Source organism: Dioscorea cayenensis, unplaced genomic scaffold, assembly GCF_009730915.1.
Source record: "Dioscorea cayenensis subsp. rotundata cultivar TDr96_F1 unplaced genomic scaffold, TDr96_F1_v2_PseudoChromosome.rev07_lg8_w22 25.fasta BLBR01001308.1, whole genome shotgun sequence".
Classification (NCBI taxonomy): Eukaryota; Viridiplantae; Streptophyta; class Magnoliopsida; order Dioscoreales; family Dioscoreaceae; genus Dioscorea; species Dioscorea cayenensis.
In genome coordinates this window covers 43680-70931 of record NW_024087699.1, presented here as the reverse complement: position 1 = coordinate 70931, position 27252 = coordinate 43680, and the positions used below count along the sequence as shown (strand labels likewise).

The window sequence follows — 27252 nt, the reverse complement described above, 5'->3', positions numbered from 1 at the left end:
ATCTTAGTTTCCTTGAGGAGCATTATTGGGAATTGTAGCCGCATCCAATCTCAGAAAAGGTCCCAATTGTTTCAAACTTTCTATTTAGGATGATGGGGTTTAGTATAATTGAATAGAGAAAAACCTTTTCCCTAGTTCAAGGGCCAAGCAGGAAGTGTGTGACATCTCATATGTTCTTGAGGTTGATGTTCCTTCTATTGCAGAGCTTTAGTTATGTGGGATCAATTCTTATAGCCATGTTGTGATGCCTTATATGAATGACCGTCTAATATGATGAAGAAACGCTCAATTAGTCGTTGTGTTTGAATATGGTGAACTGTCTGTTGCACATGCACTTGAGATTCCATGAATCAGCTCCATAGGAGATTACTAAAGGTACTAGGAGGTTGTTCAAATTTATGGAGGTTAATTTTCTGGAAAGTTCATTATCATATCTCATTTGTTTGGCTACGTGAGAACTGTCAGCTGCTGTATTATAATAATGTCTACTGAAGCCATGAATCACCATTAACTTTTAGTGCTTCTGCAATTAATTTTTGTTTGTCTTTTGGAAGCTGTTGGATGATTCCAGGGGAAACTGCAGCACACGTTGCAGATTGGCTCACTCGTCCATGAAGAACTATCAAGATGGCAATTCTACTAGTTGTTTAGGCTTATCCTACTTTTCTAATGGGATGCACTGCGTGTTGGACATAAATATCTGATTCAAGTGAAATTGGACATAAATATCTGATTTAAGTGAAATCTTACTGTTGGAAGCTCTTGGGTACGCCTGATCTGCTTTTATCATGTAGAGAAAAATTTCAGTACTACTGGTAGCAACAAAGTACAAACGATCCAGTTCAAACATGAGAGCTCAGAAGCTAGTGATAGATGGAGACACAAGATGCGAAGATGATGACAAGGGACAGCATGGAATTGCAAGATTTGGCTGAAAGAAGAGCAGCAGATGATACTCCTTGGGATGTCTTGCCGTTAGGAATGTCAGTGACTGAAGGGTTTGTTGGTGTTGATGGAGAAGCAGTTCCCACTGATGCTGGTGGTGCCAAGGGAATTGCAGAGGAAGTTGGTACCTGAGCTCCTTGTGTTGTTCCTGCAGCGGCTGCTGCAACACAATCTTTTCAGTACAATCAAACTCAGATAAGTGCGAGTAATATTTCTCTTTGAATTGAGCACCATACCGTTGCACTGGCTAAGTGCTGGCACTGTGACACTGCAAACCCCAGGTAGAGTGAGAGCCTGAGTCTGATTCACAGGAATTCCCAGCTGAGCAGCGCCGCTGTTGAGGACTGTGCAGAGACACCGAGCCTGTGTCTGAATGACATCAGCTATTTTTTATAACATTTTACTGATTAAATTTTTGAGATTGTTATTTTTTAAACATTTTTAAATGCATAGGAAAAAAAATAGTTGGTTTTATCAATGAAATCAATGTTGACAAGGCATGATGAATATTGAGCATACAAATTATGAGGTTTTTTTTGGATATGCCATGCTCTGAATTTTAGTCAAAAATCCGTAACTGTTACATGAAGATCATATTGTTAGTGCACACTATATTATAAAACTCATCTATTATAACTATGTTTCATGTATATTGTTATTATAATTATCTCTCATGTATATTGTACCTGTATAACTCTTATTATAAGACATAGAATTGAAACTCTATCAATAATTAAATTAAGTGGAGAACATAGAAAATGAAAGGCAAAGAAATTAATACGAGAAAGAGAAAATGAAACATGTTATTTAAAAAAAAAAAAAAAAATCAAAGGGCATCATTTATAGTGCGCAGGATCAACACAGAAGTCTTCATTTCCAAATTTAGTATTTCATTTGAATATATTTCTTTACTATATACAACTCGAATACACAACTAACTACACTGGAAAACCAGCCACTTTAGCTGTACATATATATATATATCTTGTGTGTCACACAGTGGTTCTTTAACTTGAGCAGGAGTGATAAATCAATAATGGGGTATCAAGAACTGATCTTCTCTGCTTTTTCTGATCATGCTCCAAATCTAGCTTTTCTGCAGTCCCAGCTCTGCGTCGGTGAGTCGAAAGCAACACCGTCTACAAGTTCTCTTACACGCGTTTCCCTACAGAAAAAAATCCACCATAGTAAAAAAATTATCCCCCAAAAAAAGAAAAATGTGTTTTTACAATTGGGCAATGAAAACAATCATATTGTTGTTAGTTATTTGGAATAAAAATATACGATAAAGCCTTAAAGGTCATGTGATAAATAAAAGGGCCATGTATTGGTTCATTATTTATATCACACATCCCACCAAGCATGGCATGTTGTCTTATGTAGATATCACACAATGAAGGATGAAAGCCGAGAATGAAAATTGCTCATGTCATGATGTCTTCTGGTGTATGCATGTCTGCTTGTGAGTATGTTCACACTATAATTGTCGTAATATCTAAAAGGGACAAAGTACACAGATCATTGTCATTGCATATATCATGGCGAGCAAACTCTTTGTAAATATTACAGAAGGTTGAAAACACTTGTGCTGCATGTTTTCTGTGTGCGTATTTTTGAAGATCTTCAGACATGAATACCAAAATTGAAAATCAATTGGCACATGAAAAAGCAAGTGCCTCATACCATAGATGTGCATTTGGATAGGCAGTGGTGTTCTCTAGACATGTATTGATCTCCAAAAAATGCATATACATCACGCGCTCATAAATTGCAAAACAATCAGAAAATAACATTTGTTTCATATCTTATCTAGTGGAATAGCTAATAATCTGGAATCAGTTATTTAGTAAATACAGTCCTGGATATATATAAGCTTGTGTTTCTCATTTTATACATGAATGCTTTTGAGTTAACTCGGGCTTAGATAATATGTTAAGCTTGCATTGAACAAATATACAAGCTTGTGTTCCTCAACTTATTAGCTTAATTTTTGGCCTGAACTAAAGTTGAATAATATATTTAGTTTGTATGTAACATAGTATTATAGCTTGATTTGTTTGATTTATTTACAACATGGCAAGTTAAAGTATGCTATCACATACCAAAAGGACATATTAGCATAATTAATAATCCCACAATGATTAATTTAGTACATATAGACCAAGATATATAAGCCCAGGTTTCTCAACCTATTAACTTAAGCTTTAGTGGGCCTAGATAATATACTTAGTCCCTTATTATTTTTTTGATAAAGTGAACAAGCCACCCAACTCGACCAATGTTGTGAGAGGGAGTTGATCCTCAACCTCTCACTTGGTAGAGGTCAATAAAAAAAAATATTACTCAAGTAAAGGTCCAATTGATCACCATGCCTATATTGTAAATATGCATATAAACAATCCTGCCAAAATAATAAGAATTGGTCCTAAGACGATTCCAAATCAAAAAACTTCAATCATTTCAGTTTTTTGTTTTGAGTAGGGGAAAGAATTACCAACCTTCTAATGTGAAGGTGGTTAACATGCTTAGTTTGTATCTAACAAAATCAACACATTAGGTTCCAAACCCATCATCCAGAAAAAGAATGTTTACTAGCATCAATTCTCCATCATATCAATACAAAGAAATTTTCATTTAAATTTATCTTCAAAAATCATCTAAATAATGCTTTTATAATTTGTGAAAAGCCAACATCAAACGCTAGTGTCATTAATATTAAAGAGTACTTCCATTATCTCGTATTATTAGATTAAATTGCAGGTTTTGAAAACCACAGGACCTTGATACAATCAATGGGAAAAGTCATTTTTGGTCCATGATGCATTTTGCCCTAACGATCATTTTTCATCGCTTTACCTTCAAAGTTTTTAATATGGTCCATATGATATCTTTTAATTTATTTTTATTCTTTGAAGTGACATGGCTAGCATAATGGTCACTTGACCTACCCATGCTTGTAGAAGTCTGCCATGTTAATCTCCATGTTCACTAAAAAACTACCCTTTCAAAAACAGTTCATGAAATGTTGACGACACATAAGTTGCCAAATGGCACCACATCGTTCATAGGATGAAAGTAAACAAGAAAGACCAAGCATACAGAAAGACACTTAACATTTTCAAACTATATTGATGAAAATGTACATCAACACGAAGTACACTGACCAAAAATGCCTCTACTCAATTTATAAAGCTCGAGTTAGAGATCAATAAATGCTGGTAGGCACAGAAGCTGAAATGCACTAACCTTGCAGCATGAAGTTTGTAAAATAATGGAAGCAGAACAAATAGAAGAGCACGCCCGCCAGGTTTCTCATTATCTACCAGAGCTCCTCTCAAGGATGGTTTCAACTGCAATGCAGAAGCTGTATCTGGATGAATGATTAACCGAGCAAGCTCTTGCAGGACACAAATAGTTTCTTCAATTCTCACTGCTGGGAGTGGAGTCCCACCTGGCACCAAGCAAAGGAAACTTTTAAAGAAGAAAACAACGCATCTATTTAATTTGCACTATGACTTTGAATGTCAAAAAATATTCCTCGTAAAAAAATGTGTGAAAATTTCCAGGACTACCTAGATCATTTTCGTCGGTCAGAAACCGCTCAAGTATGCATTCACATCTTTTCATCAGAACAAGGATTGAAACCTTGCTAACCACAGATCTTTTTGAGTGCCAATTGTCCTCTGAACTATAACTACAAAGTAGAAGAATAAGGTTAGTTTGATACAAAACAAAAGCTATAGATATGTAACATGAAAAATCATGACAGCAGTCTATCCATGAAACTTGAGGTGAGGGAATAGAACCAATTACATGTTACATGGCACAAATAAAACCCATGGGTGAAAACATGAGTAAAAATCAAAATTTGGCAACTGTAGAGAAAATATAAACAAGGATGAAATTTTAAAAAAAAATCCAGTGGGAAATGGGATTCATTATTAAAAGCATAGTTAAGACTTTAAAAGTATCTTGGTTAAGTGTTTTGACACCTTTTTTGCAAAAAAAAGTTTAGATTACAAGGTACTAAAGTATTACAACTCAAACAAGTCCCGAATTGATAAAATGATAAACCACAAGGTAGTTTAGCCAAAATTTTCCTATCTAATATATACAATTTAAAAAATACAAAAAAATAATTCAAAATATAGAAAAAGATTTAGATTGAAAATTTGAAATAAAATATGAAAGAGTGTTAAATGGAAGCAAGATAAGTTAAACCAAAGCAACTCTTTTTCAAATAAATAGGTAAAATAGGATCACATGAAAAATACATGATTTAAATGAGTAGCCATCCCCAACCTACCATACTGTATTTAAAGAAAAGATACATAACCCCATATGGATATGTAAAATTTCCCCATAGGCAATACCCAGGTAACATTGGCCTGAACTTAAAAATGGGGGTAAAAAAGGATGGAACAAACTGACTCGCAAGACCACCTTTAGAAGTTCACAAGCTATAGAAAAATACTAAAATGTTGCTTTGATTGGTTTAGACCATATAGAGAAATGAGAAGAATAGAAGAAGCCACAAGAATGTTGCTTTGTTTAGGTTAAACTGCAGCCAAAAAGCCATTAAAAGCATAATTTTTTCACAATACCGCCACCAAGATGAACACAGTCATCATCTCAACAAATTCCAAAAAAAAAAAAAGTGTGAAAAAATAGTGAATGACAATCAAGCAATAGAATGTACATAGTTATATGTGATGAGTGCACTTTCTAAACAAAGAGTAGGTCAGAGTAGTCTTTTACCTGCACAAGGAAAACAGCATCTGCAAGCAACTCAAGGAGAACTTGCTACAGTTGGGAGGAATAAGCCCTAAACAGCCTGTTCGAGATGCGCAACGATCAAGTGTTGAGACAAGCCGTTGCAAAATCTGCATAACATTTCATACACAACAGCTTGATAAAAAATAACACATGACTAGGAAACACAGGTGGGGGTATCTAACAACATAATGTTTGATGAGAAGCTTACATCAGTTGGAGCATCCATTTGTGCCATGAGAACTTTGTCACCGAGAACATTCAGAAAATTGATCTCAATAAGCTCATCAGCTTTGAGTACATCAGCTGCCAGTGTGTCAGAAGGAAAAGCCCACCCACAAGAACCAACAAGGAATGTTTCATATACATCAGCAACTTCTTTCCAAAACCGTGCTCTTTGAACTCTATATGTTGTTTGATCCATTTTATAGACTGGATGGATTGTCTTAACATCTTCTAGCAGTAGTTTGTTGAACCCCTCAACAGCTAGTCTCCAAAGAGCACCTTTGGGGTAGTCTCTCCTTGTAGTCATTCACCTGAAATCGGTAAAAATATATTAGAAATACATTTGTATCCCAATAATAACAAAATGATGGCTAACGGCTTACGAAAGTAAACCTAAATGAACTTTTGGATATAGATAGTGGTGACAATAAACAGACTAGCTGTGACTGGGCCAAAGGTGTATAGCCCTTGATTGATATACTTCAAGCAAAACCTGAATATTCAAGCTAGGGTTGAGTCAAGCTTGTCATCTGGTAACTTATTAAACATGTCAAGTCAAGCCTGCATAGCTCAAACAAGACATGTAATGATTGCTAAAGCACTAATATCAGCTTTTAGTTTGGTCAGCCAGCCATTCATTATTTTCATTGTTAAGTTGAACAGTATCATATGAAACATTCTCAAGCACTTATTCACCTTAATCCTTTAAGACTACTTTGTTATCTGCGGAAATCGAAACAATTATAAATGGATGAAGCGCCAAATAAAGTAAAATGTTTATTAGGGTTTATCCGTTTAACATTACAGAAATGTTTTCCATGTAGGATCTGATTGCTGGTATGTCTAAAGATCATAAACTTATATTTGATATATTAGATCATTAAAGCTAATAATGGAATATGAAAGAATGATTTAAGGTGTATCGTTTGCGGTACGGAACATCACTTGATGCAAGTGATTAGCATGTAATTAAAGCTAAACTATACAGAGATTCTAAGATGTGTATAAGAAAATGAAGAAACTTCAACTGTTCACCAACTCTGACATCCTTGCCCTTGGCCACCAACCCTTTTGGATTTTTGTTTATTTAGGTTGAAGAGAATGACAAGATAATCAAGAAAGAAACCTTAGCTTAGTAATGAATCCATGCTGTAAAATTAATGACAATACATGAGTTTAAAGTAATGAACAAATAAATAACTAAATAGATGGATTTAGGTCAGTGAACACCAACAGAAAGAAAGCTAACATGTTTCCATCGACAAAATATCTGAAATAAAATATTACCTTCCTAAATCTTGAATTATTTCAGGAATCGCATTGTATTTCTGATCTTGTGGTGGTGTCACAATGGTGGATGGATCCTGACACAAAGGCTGCTGATCTTGTCGTGGTGTCACGATGGTGGGTGGATCCTGATGCAAAGGCTGCTGATCTTGTGGTGGTGCCACGATGGTGGGTGAATCTTGATGCAAAGGTGATGGAGAAGCAGATGGAGAAGAACGGTGAGATGATGATGAAGATGATGATATAAACTGCTGAATCAAAGACTCAAGCCGGCCAAAGTGAGCTGCTACCTCCTGCCTGAAATCCCTCAGGTCGGCTTGAATCTCCACTCAAATCTCCCGCTGCTCGGATCTCAACTCCTCGATCCCTCTCTCGAGCGCGCTGAATCTATCTCTGGAACTGAATGCTCTGGAGGGTCGGGAATCGGTAACTGACAGCTCAGTCGCCGCCACCTGATCTGTGTGAGCAGAGGAGTGAGTCTTTGACTCAGACTCCTCTGACTCTGCGCTCGGCTCTGAAGCTCCAACCAATCTATAAACTACTCCCCACTCAGAAAAGTCCAAGGATGGTGCTACAGAACGAGAACTCTCTCCCCCCTCTCTCGGCCTCTTGCCCGGTCTATGTGAGACATTCTTGCACCTCGGCATCGTTTCTGCACAAAAAAAATAAAAACTGATCAAGTTTAGCCCAGAAAAAGGTAAATATGGGTCTGTACAGGGAGAAACACGGCCATGTTCTGCGGCTGTGCTCCACACGGATCAACCAAACACGATCATGTAATGAAAGCAACACAAACATCACAAAATGGCAAACACAAACATCACAAAATGGCAAACACAAACCCACCATAAATCAACAAGAACACAAAGTCCATACGTTAAACTAGGTGGTGAAAACAACATTACCCATTTTTTTTTGGCCATACTTCAGTTGTATAAAAGCTTAAACTTCAAGAAGAAAAAAAGGCTAATATTCATAAAGATATACATCCTGATCAACAAGAGAACAACATCAACCACCTAAACAAAGACAAAGGCAACAAAGAATTACCTGCTAGCAAGAATCCAGAACAATAATAAGATGATAACTAAGCAAGTATTTCCATAATGCTCTACCCATTCATTGGTGCATGTTGTTGCTATTGATGATACAGATATTGGTTGGTACACCAGTATCTGCAATCACTGATAACTATCATTTATTGGCACATCAAATACTAAGCTGAAACAATATATTTATATATAAAATGCTAAGCTGAAAGACTAGTTTCAAACTAAACTTCCTTTGATATAACCTTTCGAATGATGATGCAGATATTACAAAAATTCTATTCCATGTTTTGGTGAGAATGAGAACAAATGAAGTAAATTGGTGCACTCCTAGCACAAACTTCCAAAGTACCTGCAGTAACTCAACACAAACACCAAACTCCCCAAGATTGGATTGATAACTGGTTCTCAGTACTGAACCATAAAGCATACAATTTCACAATAACACAACCACACATCCACACACAATAACATTCAGAAAGGAAAACAAAAGAAAAAGAAGAGATCGAGGTAGCAACCCGGAGATCTCAACATGAACCAAGCCGGAGGAAGAAGGTGAATGTAAGATGCTGGATTCCAACTCAATAATGCCTCCCAATTTCCCGTGTGGTTTAAAGTGATTGCCAATCCTCTCGTAAAAGCTGTCCCTCCTATTCAATTAACGAGAATTTGTTTGGATTCATCCGATCCCCTTTCGAGAGACCCAAAAGCCCCCTCGCTCTACAACCAATCAGCTAAAAGGGTAACTTATGTAAATTGCTTCACCGAGATCCCTCCAAATTTGAATACAGTGGAAAGACTCCACTCGCCCTTCTTTTCCCGTAGTACCACCCTATAACAGATCCGAGGGCAACTAATGTAATTTCACCATATTTGAAGATACTCGAATTTACCCAAACACCCTTCCATTTGTGTCTCAACGAAATTAACCACTGTGGCTAATTAATGTCATTCTCCTTTCTTTTCTCAACCCTTTCTCAAGACGAATTCATCCTTTATTCTTCATCTTGCCCCCATCTCCTTTCCTTCATCTATTCTCTGCTAACATCTACTGAAGCTTGCAACAACTGCCCCCCCCTTCAAGAAATCCTTCTCCTCAAGGATTCTCTGAACAGAAATCAGGGAATTTCTTTTGCAACATATCATAGAACTCCCATGTAGCCTCTTCAGGTAATGAATCTGACCATTGAATTAACACCCTGGTTCCTGCTTTGTTGAACCTCTTCACCAATTGCCTGTCCAGTATAGCAACTGGAACCCTCTGGCTTCCTTGCAAATCATTTATAAATTCCGGCCACGTTGCTGTAGTTGCAGTATCACCAATTTTCTTCTTCAATTGGGAGATGTGGAATACATCATGTATTTTTGCCTCAACTCGTAACTCGCAGCTTTGTAGGCCATCTGTTCCTATCCTTTCCTTCACCATGTAAGGGCCAAAATACTTGGGAGATAATTTGTGATTTGCCCTTTCGAGTCACCGACATCCGTCCCATGTAAGGTCCGAGCTTTTATATAAACCATGTCCCCTCACTAAATTCTTTTGTCTTTTTCTACTCTTGTCGACTAACTGCTTTCATCCCTGCTCTCGGCCTTGTGCAAGTTTTTCCTTGAGAAATTTCAAGCATATTTTCTCTAGCCGAGAGACTTCTATCAAGTAACTCAAGTCGAGATTGAAGCGACCTTTGTACTGTAGATGCATAGGTGGACCTTTTTCCATATATAACTTCAAATGGAGAAGCTTTTAATCGATCGAATGGTAGCTAGTGTTATACCACCACTCGCGAGGGGCAACCATTTAACCCACTCCTTAGGCCTTTCTCCCGCTATGCACCTTAGGTATTGCTCCAAGCATCGGTTTACCACCCCGCTTTGCCCATCCGATCGAGGATGGTAGGTCAGAGAATAATGGAGCTTGACCCCTTGAGTTTGAACAGCCTTCTCAGAAATTACTCAGAAAAATGGGATCCCTGTCGCTAACAATCGACTTGGGTAACCCATGCAACCTGTAAAACTGATCAAGGAATAGTTGAGCAATTGATAGTGCTGAATAAGGATGTGACAAAGCAATGAAATGAGCATATTTGCTCATTCGGTCGACTATCACCAGGATTGTATCTTTCCCATGAGAGTTAGGTAGACCCGAAATGAAGTCCATGCTGATTTCTTCCCAAATTCCCTCTGAACCTGTAATGGTCGAAGAGTCCCTGCAGGAAAGAGAATTTTTCTGCTCTTATTTCTTTGACGAGATCTCACAGTTCCGCACATAGGTCTTCACATCCTTCTTCATCCCTTCCAAAGAGAAGTGGCTCCCAATTCTCTTCGTTGTCACTTCGATCCCCCGAATGTCCTCCTGCGAAACTATCATGGAATTCCTGCAAAATCAGACATTTTATGGTTTCATCATTCCCCACCACCAGTTTTCCCTTCCTCTTAAGTCGGCCTTGGACCCATTCATACTGTTGTCTCTCTTGCCCTTCCCCGTTGTAACTGCTGAATGAGTTTCTTTAGCTCTGGATCTTTTTCCCAAAGTTCTTGAATTTTTCTCCAAAGGTCTGATTTGGTAGAGGATATAGCCGCTATAGTGGGTCTTCGAGATAAAGCATCTGCTACAATATTTTCCTTTCCCTTCTTGTATATAATTTCAAAATCATATCCCATCATCTTCACCAACCACTTCTGTTGCATCGGTGTTGCAATTCTTTGTCAGAGGGAGAAACTTGAGGCTCGATGGTCGGGCTTCGATTTTTGAAATGCCTTCCAAGGTGTAAGGTCTCCACTTTTTGTAGAGATAAGACAATTGCAAGCATCTCCTTTTCATAGATTGACATCAATCTGTGTTTTTTTCTGATAGTGCCTTACTCATATAAGCCACGGGTTTGCCTTTGTTGCATTAGAACAAAGACCCACTCCTTCCTCACAAGCATCGGCCTCACTCATGAAACTCAGCAAGCAAAAATCGGGAGAGCAAGCAAGGTTCTCGTAGTCATCATTCTTTTGAGTTCCTCAAAAAGTCGTGGTGCTAATTAAGTCCCACTTGAAGTTGTTTTTTTCTTCGAGAGTTCAAAGTGAGGGGTTTGGATAGGGATTCCATAGCCCTTAATGAACCTTCTATAGTACTCGTTAGCCCCAAGAACCCTCTCAATTCTTTTTATATTTTTTTAGGGATGGGCCATTGCGAGATAGCTTCTATTTTAGTTTGATCCATCTCCACACCTTGTTTGCTGATAACATGCCCCAAATAATCAACCTTCTGAGCTGCAAAAGTGCATTTGCTTTTCTTCACATATAGCTGGTTGCTCTCGAGAGTCTCCATCACTAGGTTTAGGTGCTTTAGATGGTCTTCCCAACTGTTGCTATATATCAATATGTCATCAAAAAATACCAGCACAAATTTCCTCATAAATGGTTTAAAGATGTCATTCATAAGGCCTTGAAAGGTAGATGGGGCATTAGTAAGCCCAAGGGCATCACTAGGAATTCATAGTGCCCCTCATGGGTTCTAAATGCTGTTTTGTTGATGTCATGCTCCTCCATCCTTATCTGGTGATACCCCGACCTCAAATCTAATTTAGTGAAATACTCAGCCCCATGCAATTCATCCAAGAGCTCTTCAATGAGAGGGATTGGGAATTTATCTTTGACAGTTTTATCATTGATAGCTCTATAGTCTATACACAGTCTCCAACTGTTATCCTTCTTCTTGACGAGTACAATGGGTGCGAGAAAGGGCTTAAACTTGGCCTAATGATCCCTTTTTCCCTAGCATTTTCCTTAACCATGTCTTCAATGATGTTCTTTTTGATAAGCTGGGTATCTATAAGGCCTGACACTTATCGGGTCTGTTCCTTCCTTCAAAATGATTCTATGATCATGTGACCTCACTGGTGGTAACTGCTTAGCTTCATTGAAAACCTCTTCATAGGACTGTAACAATTGGTTCAATTGCAAAGCTTGTTCGAGCGTGTTGTCGTTGATTGGAATTCCCGTCTCCACTATCACCTTGACCCTCCCGGACCATCACCAAAGAGCATCAACTGCTTTTGCATAGTTCATCGTGAATCGCAGCGTGCCTTCACTAAGGATTTGCATTGCATCATCTCGTATTCGAGGGTTGTGGAGAACCCCTTAATACAACCTTTCTATTACCCACCTTGAATTCCATCCTCGGCTCATCGAAGTTCCATAGGATGGAGCCCAAAGAAAAATCGACCATTGTATGCCCAGGACTATTTGACAGCCCTCTAAGGGTAGCACCATAAGGTTGGACTTGAATTCCACTCCTTGCATTTTCCACTTCAGTCCAGAACATACCTTATCACATTTGATCTTCTCTCCATTGGCCACCACCACAGTCATAGGGGAATGATCAATCATCTCACACCCCAATTGTTTAGCTGTGAACAAGTCAATAAAATTGTGGGTGCTTCCAGAATCTATCAAAATGTGCACCTTTTTGCCCCTTTAACTCGACCCACTCACCCTCATGGTATTGTAGTCCCGCCAAGGTCGCAGATATCCCGACAAAGCCTTCATGGAGATCGTGTGAAAGCTTCTTCACTTGATTCTGCATTTATTTCTGAATTCTTGATATCAATTTCTTCTTCTTCTTCTTCTTCATCATCTCCCACTAATTCCAAGCTATACAACTTCTTCATCTTGCAAGTGTGGCCTGCAGTGTACTTCTTATCACACCAGAAGCACAAACCTTTCTTTCTCTTCTCTTCTAGCTCTCCACTTGATAATCTCTTGAATGGTTTGACCCTCAAACCTTGGGAATTTTTGTTAGTAATATCTCTACTGGGTTAGGGCTCGATCAATCTCTTGGGAGTTGGCAGTAAGGGTACACTTCCCACTCTTGATGTGGATTTTCCTCTCTTGAGAGCATTTTCTATTCATTTGTCTCTTGTATCTTTGCTAGGCCGATAGCTTCTTGTAGATTAGCGTGTCTTAGTAACTCGATGGTGTCCTTGATCTCTTCTCTTAACCCACACATGAAGACACTCGGGGATGTGGCCATCCGAAAGATCAACTCTATTGAGAAGCTCTTCAAATTTACTCAAATAGCGTGGAGCAGACCCGCATGCATTTTCGATTTATCAATTCTGCCATAGGATCATAATGCAGTTCACTGCCAAACCTAGTATTCACTGATTTACATATTCATCCCAGCTAGGAGAATTTTTCCTCCCTCTAGTCCTCATGTAATTTTGATGCCACTCGTAATGCAAAGACCTTCCAAGTGTAAAGAAACTATCTTCACTTTTATGCCATCTGGAGTCTCATCAAACTCAAAGAACTGCTTGCATTTGAACAACCAGTCATATAAATGATCACCATTGAACTTGGGAAATTCCAGCTTCATTAATTTAGGCCGGATAGACTTGAGATAGGATAGTTCCTTCTCTGTTCGAACAGGACCCACAATAGCAGTAGGTGTCGAAGCATTTCCCCCAGGTTGTAAATTTAGCAATAGGGTACGCAGACCATTGATGTCCCTATCTTGCTTCTCTCTCATCTCCTGCATTTCTTTTTCATGCTTCTCCGATTGCTTCTCAACAGTTTCTCTTAATAGGCCCTTCAAACTCTCTTCAAGCTTCTTTAGTTCTTGATTTCTGGTTTCCATCGAGCTTTGCAAGATCTTCCTCTCTCGATACCACTTGGTGCACTCCTAGCACAAACTTCCAAAAGTACCCTGCAGTAACTCAACACAAACACCAAACTCCCCAAGATTGGATTGATAACTCGGTTCTCGATGATCGAACCATAAAAGCATACAATTTCACAATAACACAACCACACATCCACACACAATAACATTCGAGAAAGGAAAAACAAAAGAAAAAAAGAAGAGATCGGAGGTAGCAACCCGGGAGATCTCAACATGAACCAAGCCGGAGGAAGAAGGTGAGCAGAAGATGCTTTGGATTCCAACTCAATAATGCCTCCCAATTTCCCGTGTGGTTTAAAGTGATTGCCAATCCTCTCGTAAAGCTGTCCCTCCTATTCAATTAACGATGAATTGCGTTTGGATTCATCTCGATCCCCTTTCGAGAGACCCAAAAGCCCCCCGCCCCTCTCTTACAACCAATCAGCTAAAAAGGGTAACTTATGTAAATTGCTTCACCGGGATCCCTCCAAATTTGAATACGAGTGGAAAGACTCCACTGCCCCTTCTTTCCCAGAGTACCAGCCATAACAGTCCGAGGGCAACTAATGTAATTTCACCATATTTGAAGATACTGAATTTACCCAAACACCCTTCCATTTGTGTCTAACGAAATTAACCACCAGGGCTAATTAATGTCATTCTCCTTTCTTTCTCAACCCTTTCTGAAGACGAATTCATCCTTTATTCTTCATCTTGCCCCCATCTCCTTTCCTTCATCTATTCTCTGCTAACATCTACTGAAGCTTGCAACATAAATATTGTTTTTCCTAGAAAAATAAATTATAATCTGTTCGTATTTTCAAGTATATTGAGAAAAGAATTGCAAGAATAAGGATAGAACAAAGAAACAAAAGATGGAGGAAAAACCAACAGACCTTTCCTCTTGCTATTAACCTTCTAAATTCATATAGTAATTGAAAGATGTATTTTCTAATTCATTCTTTTAATCTATCAAAGATTCAGTGATTTTTCATAAGCAATGGATAGAAAATCAGGAAAGTTATGCAATTGTACAAGAATCATTTAATATCAACAAGCCTGTATGCAGGCTAAACAAGATCTAGCAAGTGGAAACTATAAACAATTGAATAAGGCAAACTCTTTGAAACTGTATGTAGAGCTTTACCTCATATCGCAGAAACCAGACTTCTAAGAAACAATAGCTCTAGATAAACCTCCAATCGTAGGCTCCTTGCTCTCAGATCTCATATCTATAAACGATACTCAAAATGATAACATGCAATAAATGGGTATTACTATATTAGGATTCAAAGCGAAATCCGAGCTTACAAGAAAATATATCATCGTCAGCAACCGAGAAGAGAAGGAACTAATTCCGGCCCTGCGCGCTGCTCCCGATGCCGCCGCGCTTGTGCTCTATGCTTTGGATGTAGAAGCCGCCGCCGCCGCCGAGCTCATATTTTTAGAGAAAAAGAAAAGGGAGAGAAACTAGGGTTTTGGATTTTCTTTTGGTTTGCTTTTTTAAGGAGTTTTGTTTTGTTTAAATCCTTACACATATTTATTTATTATATAAATAACGAAAACTCAAACATTTTTATAAATATATTTATAAATAGACATTAAAATAATTTATGTTTAGAAAAACTGTTGTTTATATTATTATTCTAGACTAATAATAATTAAAATTAAATTATTTTAGCAAAATGAAAATGTCTACGTAAATTATTAATTAGATAACTTACAATTAAATTTATACTAATATTTGGTGTGCATAATAATTATAAATAATATAACTATTATAATTTTATTTATTTATTTATTTATAACTGATCTCAATTAAAAATATTTTAAAAATAATTAAAATCAAATATTTATAAGCCAAAAAGAAAAACACATATTTATTTTTTTGTAATGCTAATAATCAATATTAATGTTTTAAACAAATTATTTTAATACATAATTGTTTATTTTAAGTTATATAATCCAAGGTTGTCAAACCCCGCCCGGGTATTGACATGGCCAAGGCCATGGGTTGATTGTTCGACCAAATCAAACCGGGTCAATAATAAGATATTAAAAATATATTATAATAATTAATAATTATAAAAAATAATATAATCACTATTTTCATAACTAAAAAGCATAATTAATTCAATTTAATATTTTAAATTTTAATTTTATATATCATTTTTAACTCCCTAAAACTATAAAATATTTAAAAAAAATAAAAATAAAAAATAAAAATCTCATGAGTCCCGAGTGGTCATGCATGTCGGGACTCGGGACTTACATGACCTCTCTCTCTTTCTTAAATTGATTTTTTTTTATTCTTAATCTTCATCCTTTTCTTAAATTGTAATCAAATATGAGGGTAAGTCATCTTCTTCCCACTCGAACCGAGCTCTAAAACCACCAATACTATAGCTCCTTGAACTCTTCCGCTGTTGCTTCTCTTTCTCTCCTCTTTATCTTTCTCTCCTTCACTCTCTTAGCCTTCCACTTTTTCTATCATCTGTTAAAACCAGCTAGTTTAACCAGGCCAATTTAACCGATTCTCAGTTAAATCAGCTAGGTCATCCGGTTCTTAGCCGGGTCAATTGAAGCCCGAGTTTAAGAGTATGGCCAGTTCTCGGTTTTTCGGGTCGAACCAGCCGGGCCAGTTCGCAGGGTCTGACAACCTTGATATAATCACATAAATATTATATGTCACAAATTGATTTAGATAAAATAACTCTACTTTTTTTTTGTTTATGTTTAACTATCTTGATTTTTGTTTTAAATTTTGAATAGAAGTGCAAGTAATACTCTTATTCGTTTGTGAATGAAGTAATTCTCACAAGTTTGTGAATTAATTGATCCTACAAGAAATACAGGAAAAGGCAACTGATTTTTCCGTCGTTAAAAACTACATTTCCGTTGCTAAATATATTTAGCAACGGAATCATTCAGACGGTTATTCTCAAGTCGCTATTCAAATTCCGTCGGTATTATAAACTTCCATCGTTATTTCTTATGTTGTGCCGACAGACACTTCTATGGCCAAACACAAGAACTCCGTCGTTAATATAATAATAAAATATTCATTTTTTTTAAGTTCACAAGAATTCCGTTGCTATATTTCCGTCGCAATATTTGCATAACAACGGACTATTCTGTTACCATTATTGTTATAGCAACGGAAAGTTTTATTTTACTAATAATATTTTTCTTATGTTAACAATGGAATGTCCATCGTTGTTATCTTATTTGTAATGAAAGTTCCGTTGCTATTATCTTATAGCAACGGAAAGTTTTATTTTACTAATAATATTTTTCTTCGTGAGCTACGACGCGTCGACTAGGGTTCAACACAGTCTCAAGAATTGCCTAAGGTCGCCGTGCGCCGGAGAGAGGAGATGCCGTCGGAGACGGAGCGGACCCGTGCGCCGGATTAAAACCCTAAACCTAAAACCTTAAACACTAAATCTCAAAACTTTTATAAATCCATGGATTTTGAGAACTAGAGATTCAGGGATGGAATTCGGACACTAAGAAGTAGAGAGAGGGAAGAAGGAAAAAAAAGAGGGACACTGAGCTTTCTTTTTTTTTTTTTTTATTTATTTTATATCATGAGGTTCTCATTTGTATCTTTATTATATAATAATGTGGATATAATTATTAGTTTATAAGATATATAATATGTTTTTTATTAACAAAATAATTACATAAATTATTAATATATTTTTGAATAATGAAGTTTCAAGATAAAATCAAATTTAAAGGTATATGAGTTAGACTGATTAACTAGATGGAATTAAATTAGATTTATAATAAATAAAAATTAAATATAAACCAATTCAAAATTAATGGTTTAAAGGTTTTTTTTAAATAACAAATTGTGGTTAAAATGCCATGTTTTCTATATTCTAATGAGGAACAAAGTACATTGTATTTTTAATAATTTGATTTTTATTTTAAAAGGTGGTAAGGTACAAACTTTTTGATTATATATATACACATTAAAAGGTTTAATTATATATTTTGAATGCATTATGAATTATTTTAATTTTTATTAAAAAACAATAACAATAAGTGGAAATTGCCAAAAAAACCCTTTAAGTTTGTAAAATTGCCAAAAACACCCCATTAGTTTTGCAATCCCCAAAATCCCCCTCCTTTTAAACTCTATGTTTTTCAAACCCCCAAACCCTATAACGGATGTGAACGGAGTGAGTTTCAAATTTTTTGGACGAAAATGCCCTTGCATGGGGAGTCGTGGCTGCAGCCATCTCGGCTATTTGAGAGGAAGTGGGCGGTTTTCCGTAGGGTAACCCCGAGAGACAAATTTATTGGAGCCGTTTAATTGCTTTTTCTCAACTCACGTCTTCAGCTTTTCCATTTCCTAAGCTGTCTCCGAAGTTGTCTCTACCGGCGAAGCCTCTATAATCGGCATTTCATCAGCTTTTCCCTTTCCACCGGTATCTCGAAGGAGAAGTCCTTCGCGCAACTAGTTGGCATTTCATCAGTTTGAAATCTAAGGTATTGAGTATGGTTTTATGTTAACTGCTCATTACAAAGAAAGATTTTTTTCGGTTTTGTTTTGTGCTCCTGCTTTTTGTTGGAAGATATTGAAGTCTGCAGGGGGATTTCTACTGGGGTTTTTGTTAGTCTGCAGGAGATTTCTCGTCTGGGGTTTTTGTTTTGTTTTTGCATTTTCGTATGTATACACTATCGAATTAGTTTTTTTCGATTGTTATGATTTGTGTAATATTTATAATGTACATTTCCGCTTTCGCTTTGATATGGTTTGCAGCTTTTACAAATGAGGTTGACGTTTAAGAAATGAGATGTTACAGCTTAACATTTGTTGTCCCCTGCTTTAAGTATTCTCGCTCTGTTTAACAAAATGGGTCTCTGCTTTAACATTTTATATCTCTGCTTTAATAACCGAGAGTTTACCGCTCAAAACCTTATATTTCCGCTTAAACTTTTGTCAATCATCGCATGTTGAATGTGTTGTTATTGTCGCGAGGCTTGTGATTATGGCGGTCAACCCTAGTTAACGGGCCGATGCTATTTGACACCTGATGAGTGGAGACTTTAGTCGAATTGAAAAAAATAACATGACCCCTCGACACTCGGGAGATTATTCGACCGGACACCGCTTGCGGTGCTCACTAAGCTAGAAGTTATATACCAAGAGAGAGCCCTTCTTGATTCTCTTTTTGCAAAGCTGACGATGGTCGCATCAATAAATTCGAGGATCGGGAAAACCTCGCCGAGTTTCGAGACCTCAAGATGTGGCCCTCGTGCTTAGTCTCAGGCATGCGATGACGACGCAGCTGGTCTTTTTAGAAGAAGAAAACCGGTCGTGCGTCAAGGGCGGTATCTATCAAAGACCTACGAGAGACACGGAGACTCCATCAAGAGCACTCGCTGCAACTTGTTCGACGAGGGGAGAAGAAGATAATTTCATCAAACTCCCGATGGTGTACCTCATGGGGGACAGCCCTCTTCCCAAATACATCATGCTCGGGCTCGAATCGGATCGCTGATTACGCCAACGATCTACCGACCCACGTGGGGCGACACGCATGGGCGTAGGGCGACGTACAAGTGGCTTATGGAGGATATTCCACAAGCGTACCGCCCGAGCTGCAAGATAGATGCTGCCGGGAAGAAGACCAACACGTGGTACATTAAGGGTTGCTCTGGCCGCTTAACGCCCTGGTTTTACGAGATGACCGGAACGGGAAGAAAAGTCCGTTTCAGAAGATCCCAAGGATGTTGTGCTACTGGTGAAAGTACTTACCGAAGCAAGCTGACGGTAGAAACGAGCTTGTCATCGCTTCAATGGAAAAGAGGTAATAAATCATGGACAATGTTTAACATAAGTCTTTAACGCTTTAAACATTTTATTTAGCGTTTAACTTTAGTATTTACCGCTTTAACTCTTATTCATACTGGGTTTAAATATTTTGTTCTCCGCTTTAATTATATTCTATAACGCTTTAAATATATAAACACTCTGCTTAAATATAGTTTTTTTATAGTTTAAAATGAATGATTTCGTTGAAATTGTTTTGGTTTACATATGTTAGTTTCCGAAATGGTTCCGCTGAACGTCAAGAAGAAATATTTGTTGGGCCAACCGACGGATGGATGCCATCGCTCCCGAACCACTTGCTCGAGCGTGGGATGAGAGGGCAGCCTCTATCGCAGTGCTGCCGGACGTCGTTCTCCTACTTCCAGCCCCCACCACGCGACGACGATTCCTCGACCGGAGAAGCCCTCCCCTACCCCTGCAGATCAGAACAACCCCCTACCACGACAACGATGCGGGCCCCCGAGTGTGGCGGTCCCCCGACCATGGCAGCTCCGACCGTGGCAGTTTCCCCACCGGTGACATTAGGCTAAGATGTCACCGTGAACTCTTATGCGAGCATGCCGGATATTGATGATCGAGTTTCCTCGCTTGTCGCCGTGTCGAGGCGACCGAAGGACGTTTCACAAATCGCGTCGCGCCATCCCTCGAAAAGAACTGAAGCACCCGGGACTGAACGAGGCGCCTGAATTTGACGACGAGGACATCATCGGGAAGGTTATTCCAAGGCGGCCACATTCGAAGAAACTTGCGAAAAAGAGGAGAACAATCGCCTCGTCTCCACCACCGGCTCACGATGAACAATAGCAACACCATCGGCGGCACGATGCTCGTTGTTGAGAAGGACATCAGAGATAATGTGGCCGTTACCGTTGTTGAAGCCCGTTGACTCTCTTCTCGATGAAATCCTCGACCCAGTGGAGCCGTGTCACGAGATTGCGGCATCAAAGATGGACACAATCAATAAAGATCAAGAACAAGTTAAGGGTGTGTCCCCCAATGATGTTGTTGTCATGGCCACGGTTGAGAAGATCGTCGAATCCGTTGTCGTGGCCGTGGACGTGGCCGACAAGATCGCAGACCCAAGCGGACACAATTCCACCACAATAAGAACCATGTAAGGATGTGTCTGCAGGGTTGATGTTGTCGCCGTCATCCTCAAGATCGAGCCGACACAATCCCACAACAAGAACAATCATGCAAGGATGTGTTCGCAGTTGATGCTCGCCGCCATCGTCCCCCGCGATCGAAGGAAGATGTCAGCAAGACCCCGACCGAGCAACGAGAGAGATGATCAAGGTCAATCAAACATTGGACCGCATGGGCTCTGGAAAAGCTTTTATTCAAGAAGAAGAAATGGGTTGGCTCGAGTCGTCTTTAACAAATACGAGCAGGAGTTGATGAGGATCTTCCTCAATCGCTTCTATGGATTCGGTAAGTGTAAAGTTTTTATGATATTGTTTAAAGGTTTTTATTATAGTGTTTAACAATTACCTAATAGTGTTTAATACCTTTTATGTTATCATTTAATTTGTCTACTTAACATTTAATTATATATAATATCATGTAACAATTGATAATATCATTTAAATATTTATAATATGGTCTTATTATATCTATTATCGTTTAACCTCAAGACTCGTCGGTGGAAGAATGACGATGTCGAGACCACACGCGACAAATTATACATCCCGCTTGAGGGGAAGGAGATAGTCATCGATGATGTGATGGACGCCAGTATGCATAATACAAAAGTCACCGAGCAAAGAGCCATATCCTTACAAGAAGCGCCTCCATCACCGGACCGCTTATACTGCTTTATGTCCAAGCAGTGACGACGCACATGACACAATTATGGCTATGATCGGGGATGCTGTGCAAGAACCGCATGAAGTTCAAATTGTCATCCTCTCAATAATCATGAATGGCCACTTCCATGTCAGTCGTCTCCGACAATGATAAACAAGAATACAGCATTATTCTTCATGTCCGGGGTACGATAAGGACGCGTTGGACATGGTAAGTTCTTTAATTATGTCATATTAATATCTCGCTTTGGTATTTAAATCGCTATTCTAATCTCGACTTGCATATCTCGACAGCGGAATCTATTCGACAATTGTTTCGATATGGAGTTCGGCGAGTCGGCGACGACAAAGTACCCACTTGTGCACGATATAGAAACCCCACGCCAAAAACAAGGAAGCGTCGATTGCGCCGTCTACGTCATGCGTTTTATCGAGCAATTACTCTGGGGTGAAGTTACGACTACCGCAGCATGCATCGCTCTTACCTCAAATTACGGTATGTTAACCGCATACTTAAGGAGGGGAGGGCAGCCGGCGTCCATGACAAAGGGGGGTTGTCACAAGTGGGTTAAATTTTGTTTTTCAAGAACATGTCCCCGTATATCCGAATGTCAATTTTTATTTTCGAATGTAAATCGGACAAATTCAATTCATTGTTTTCGTGTTCGAAGAGCATGACTTGTATATGTTAATGTAAATTTTGTTTTGTTTTGAATTAGTAATGCAGGTTAAATTCCATCTCGCCCATTTCATTGTTTAATTTACGCTCTAATTGTGTACATTTCACTTTCATTGTTTAAATATACTATATATCGTTTAAACATCGCTTTTAAATATTTCAAAAATACGGTGTACCCGCTTTAAAAATAACACTGTCTCTGCTTTAACTAAATGCATTCATTGTTTAAATAAATATGGGAAGTCGCCCATCAATAACTTGTATATCTCAATGTAAAGTTTGTTTGTTTTCAATTGTAAAGGCAGGGTTAAATTTCATTCGGGCTTTCATTTAATTGTTTAATTTACGTTGTAGTTGTGTACATTTCCATTTCATTGTTTAAATATACCATATATCGTTTAAACATCGATTGAAATATTTCAAATTACATCAGTATCCGTTTAAAAATAACAATGTCTCTGCTTAAATACATTCAATTCGTAGAAAGAGTAAGAGTTTAAATATGGAAACAACTCCATCAATACACAATGTTTCCCTGTCATCGCTCGGCTTATGAACAATACCTAGTCGGCCACCGCTTTCATCAGCAAGATCGTCGATTGTGACCGGATCCATGGCAGCGGCTGCAATGTAACTCGCGGACATCAAACGCTTGTGACTCGATCCTCTTTCGCCCTAGGCCGCCCAGTCGCCTTCTCGCTGCAGCGGTGCATGAACGAAGCTCACGATTTCCGTCCCCAAGGCCTCGTCATCGCCGGGTATGGGGAATATAGCTTCCTTATACGCAAGTTTGTAATTGTCGACGGTGAAGTACCCGCTAATAAATCGATGTACGTTGGTGTCTTGCTGCATTATTGCTGCTCGCAAAGCGTGTTTCGCAAGGGATACCATAAACTTGCGCACCTTTCGACATGAACAAGTTCGATGGCGAGATCCACGAGTTGCTGCGACTCGGTCGATCACTCGTAACGATCATCGACACAACGACCAACACGAAGATTTCAGTCGTCCTCAACAATGATCGCTACCTTGGAATGTATGTCCGGGCATAAGTAGTCTCCCATTTGTTCAGCTTGCTCACGCCGGGTTACATAACATGCGCATCAACTTGAACCCGGCAAATAAGGTTAAACAAAAGACAGTGATGGTTAAATAATTGTAAACATGTTTAAACATTATTGTAAATATTTAAACGAAAGGATTAATATTTAAAAGTCGACAAGTGTAATTAAACAAAGATTGAGAATGTTTAAAGGGTAACACTAAATGTTAAGTGTAAACCAACATTCGCAGACCTTATGGAGTCGACCATTTTCGTCACCCGAGTAAATGACGAGCTTCCTCGATCCAAGCATTGAACGACTTCGCGACGTTTGAATACATCTCACCCCAACGATCACCTCCGAACAGATAATTCGACCAATGTGTCATATCCGATTTATTAATCAACCAGTGATGAGCTTCGGGTGATGTCGCTCGCAGTTCATTCACTGTATCATCGAAATCTTTAGCCGTGGATTCCCACGCAATGCGGAAGCATATAGACCAAAGACTCTCCCTCAATGCCTTCCCAAGTCTGACATTGGCTTTCATAAAATTGGCCTCCAAATGTCGAAGACAGTATGCATGTGGCGAAGAAGGGAAGACTCTCGCAATTACGCTCACAAGGCCCTTGGACCTGTCCGACACGAAGGTAATTATCTCATGATAATCTCCATCCTCGTGATAAGGCATCGCCTAACTTAGATATGAACCATGTCCAATTGGCATCGGGTCTCGTTGTCGACTATACCGAAGGCGACGTGGAAAAAAACCATTGTTTCCATCTTTCCCCTGTGGCACCCAAGAGTGTACCCTCGATATTTTCCAAAGAGGTGGGTACCATCGAGAAAACAAAGTAGCTGCCTCGCAAGCCCTCTTGAATCCCACAATACACGCTACCGAAAGAAAAAGAATGCACGCTTAAAACGATCACCGCCTTTTTTTCCACGATCGCAACGCTGCCGGATTTGTCTCAACCACCTTATCCACATACCAAAAGCAAGCGATCGAGACTGGAGATGTCACCGCTGGCCGAGGACCACCCGGGCATGCTCTTTTCCCAACCAAGCCTCGCTTGTATGGTATGTGGACACCATGTTCCCGCAACATGTCCTTCTCGAATGTCGATGGCCTCAGAGTAAGGGGACTGGGTCCTCGAGCTTATGAATCACTCGTGCGCTAACCCATTTTTTGGACGCTTTCGGATGTGACGCCGAACCTATGCCACCACCGCAAGTGTGCGACGGGTTGATTGTCTTGATTCTGAAAGTATTTTTATTATACTCTTTTGATGCATGAAGGCGCTGAACGACAACCATCCAAGCAGACATTCCACGACCACCCGATGTTTTTTTCGTTCTTTATGAAATTGAAGTCAAAAATTCCTTTTTGATTGCATGATTTCAAGTACATCCCTCGAAATGTTCAACACCGTCAAAACGCTGTCCAATATCCAACGACAAAGACTTCGAATGATCCGACGAGGAAGGAAGACATCCCACACCGTCGTGGTCACCATGGGGACGAATGGGAGCACTCGCAATCCGAATTCCCTCGCCAACACTTCGACCAAATAAAAAGAGCAATATGTTAGCGTGAGAATATAATGTTTAAGTGATAATGACAATATTTAAACGTTAAATTAAATACTTAAGCATTTAACTAATAACGTAAACGACTAGTACAATATGTTAAACAACGACTGTACATATTTACACAATAACGACCCCTGCACAACTAGAATAATTAAAAAGAAAAGGAACTTACAACGAGTAAACCTCGCTTTTCATTAGGATTCTAGCAATGGCACATTTTTCCGTCCCCGACGACAAGATCAACTACAAAGACATTTGAAGATGGAGTGGACGTGACACATCCGACTGGAAGTCAACATCGCTTTTCTATTGGGCAAACCGCTTTTATATCCATCTCGGTGTGATGAACTTAACCCCGATAAGAGAAACTTCGAGACCCCATCGCTCACATATCTCGACTAACACCAACTCCCAAGAAGTCTCGAAAGCGGTGAACATTAGCACCATTCCCTCCCCGTTAATCTAGCAATACCACAAAAAACTCTCCATAATATATCTGATCGAAAACCAAATCGATCAAAACCAAATGAAGTGAAGAACAAAAAGAAGATGAAGAAGAAGAAGTAGAAGATGTAAAGAACAAACAGCAGTCAGAAAGGCAAACAAAAAAGTGCACAGTTGTATGCATAGAGGTTAGACTAGACGTGATGTGATTGGGGCGGTATTTTTTTCCCTCCATCCCAAGGGCAAAAAGGGAAATATATGTCACTGTCGCGAGGAAGACATATTGTCATCGTTCGAATGAATGTTTTCAACTCAACATGAGTCTCTGTGTAAACGTCAAGCTTTTTATGTTTAAACATATACATATAGTGTTTAAAATAATGGTTAACTGTTTAACTAAAGTCTATATCATGTAAATAATATGTTATTGTTTAAATTGAATGCTTTCACTGACATCGCGTTGAAGATGGGTACCTCCTGGGTCACTGTTTAAACATCTTTACGTATTTTCTTAAACACCGTTGTCATTGTTTAAAGAGTAACTAGAGTATTGTTTAACTTTTTCTATTGTTTACACCGTTGTCATTGTTTAAAGAGTAACTAGAGTATTGTTTAACTTTTTCTATTGTTTACACCGTTGTCATTGTTTAAAGAGTAACTTTTTCTTAAACACCGTTGTCGCTGTTTAAACATATTTACGTATTTTCTATTGTTTACAACGACGCTCTTTTGTTTCCCACATTGTTTGTTTTTACTAGGTCTATGTTTAAATTTCGTAAGTTCACAATCAAATAAAGCTTGTTTCGCTTTTTATTTATAAAAAGATTTACAACATTTACAACATTTACAACGTCCGCTCGGACTTTGGACACTCACGACTCGACCCTCGTGATAATCGAAACAAGTGTCCCAGACATCTCGAACGCTCACACGGTCTGCATAACATGCGCATCAACTTGAACTCTGCACAACGTACAACATTAAAAAAAGGTTAAACAACACACATTCATGAAAACGACTATTAATCAATGTGTCAGTGGTCGGGACTTAAACGAAGATCCCGATAGTTAAACACGTAACGTAATAGTTAGTACATCGACGTAATGTTCTTAAATGGTAGCAGAAAGTCTCAAGTGATAAATATCAACCTCAGCCTTAAAAGGATGTTTCCCGATCTCCTCCTCTAGAATCCTCCGCAATCACGAAATACGTGAAAAATTTCTTTTCTTACCCAAGTCGAAAATGCTCGCTAATTGCTTGCCTGCTCATCCACCGAAGAATCCTCTCGCGATTCGTGCAATTATGAGAGCATTTCGACTGGGCAGTGAAAAGATAGTTTAACTTGTTGCGTGATTGCGGCTAAACGATTCTCAAGATAAGGGAAGAAGGTTCACTGAAACATCCTTTCGTGACAGAGTGGTCGTCCATGGGAAGAGGGAGGACGAGGAGGAGGAGGAGGAGGATGAGGACGACGAGGAGTGGTCATGTCCATGGGGAGGGTTCTTCTCCGGGTTATTTATGGTGTGAATTCCACTAAGCAGTCGACTCTTCATATCCGAGAAAAAGTTAAACGCATACGGTCGACATCGATCGATGAGAACGAATCTGGGTGTTCGGAAAATTATGTTACCGCGCATAAATTTTAATGTCGTCATTAATTCTATGCACGGATACCATAACCTCGCCACCGCCACGTACACCCTGCCAGAGAATTCAGATCAAACGAAAAAGATCACCGCTTTTACGAGAGACTTTGAGAATTTACACGTTAATATGAATAGTTATACATGTAAAGATAACGTTAAACGGAGATGGGAAGTATTACACTGGATATGATAATTATTAAACATATTAGTAAAAATATTTAAACGTTAAACCAAGCAGAAAGCCCTTCAAAAAGGTTGAACATGATGT

General features: G+C 38.8%; 1 protein-coding gene across 2 annotated transcripts; it reads right to left on the bottom strand.

The window, feature by feature from the left end:
* Positions 1-1776: 1776 nt before the first annotated feature.
* LOC120256150 lies at positions 1777-15409 on the bottom strand. 2 transcript variants are annotated; one of them, XM_039263912.1, is made up of 8 exons: positions 15238-15409; positions 15074-15158; positions 7231-7882; positions 5930-6254; positions 5704-5828; positions 4518-4639; positions 4192-4396; positions 1777-2110 (listed from the first exon to the last, which is right to left on the bottom strand). In XM_039263912.1, the coding sequence occupies exons 4-8, from the start codon at positions 6248-6250 to the stop codon at positions 2020-2022; spliced, it is 864 nt and encodes a 287-aa protein (XP_039119846.1). In that variant the 5' UTR covers positions 6251-6254; positions 7231-7882; positions 15074-15158; positions 15238-15409; the 3' UTR covers positions 1777-2019. The 2 variants fall into 2 exon arrangements, with proteins under 2 accessions (XP_039119846.1, XP_039119847.1); XM_039263913.1 differs by lacking the exons at positions 15074-15158; positions 15238-15409 and adding an exon at positions 8798-8847.
* Positions 15410-27252: the final 11843 nt, after the last annotated feature.

What these genes read in the sequence shown, in the direction of transcription:
- LOC120256150 (XM_039263912.1), bottom strand. Translation starts at nt 6,250, where the DNA reads ATGACTACAAGGAGAGACTACCCCAAAGGTGCTCTTTGGAGACTAGCT. An exon ending in ATGCTGTTTTCCTTGTGCAG is followed by an intron (nt 4,640 to 5,703) that starts GTAAAAGACTAC and finishes TCTACTTTGTAG; the next exon opens with TTATAGTTCAGAGGACAATT. An exon ending in GACCGACGAAAATGATCTAG is followed by an intron (nt 4,397 to 4,517) that starts GTAGTCCTGGAA and finishes GCTTGGTGCCAG; the next exon opens with GTGGGACTCCACTCCCAGCA.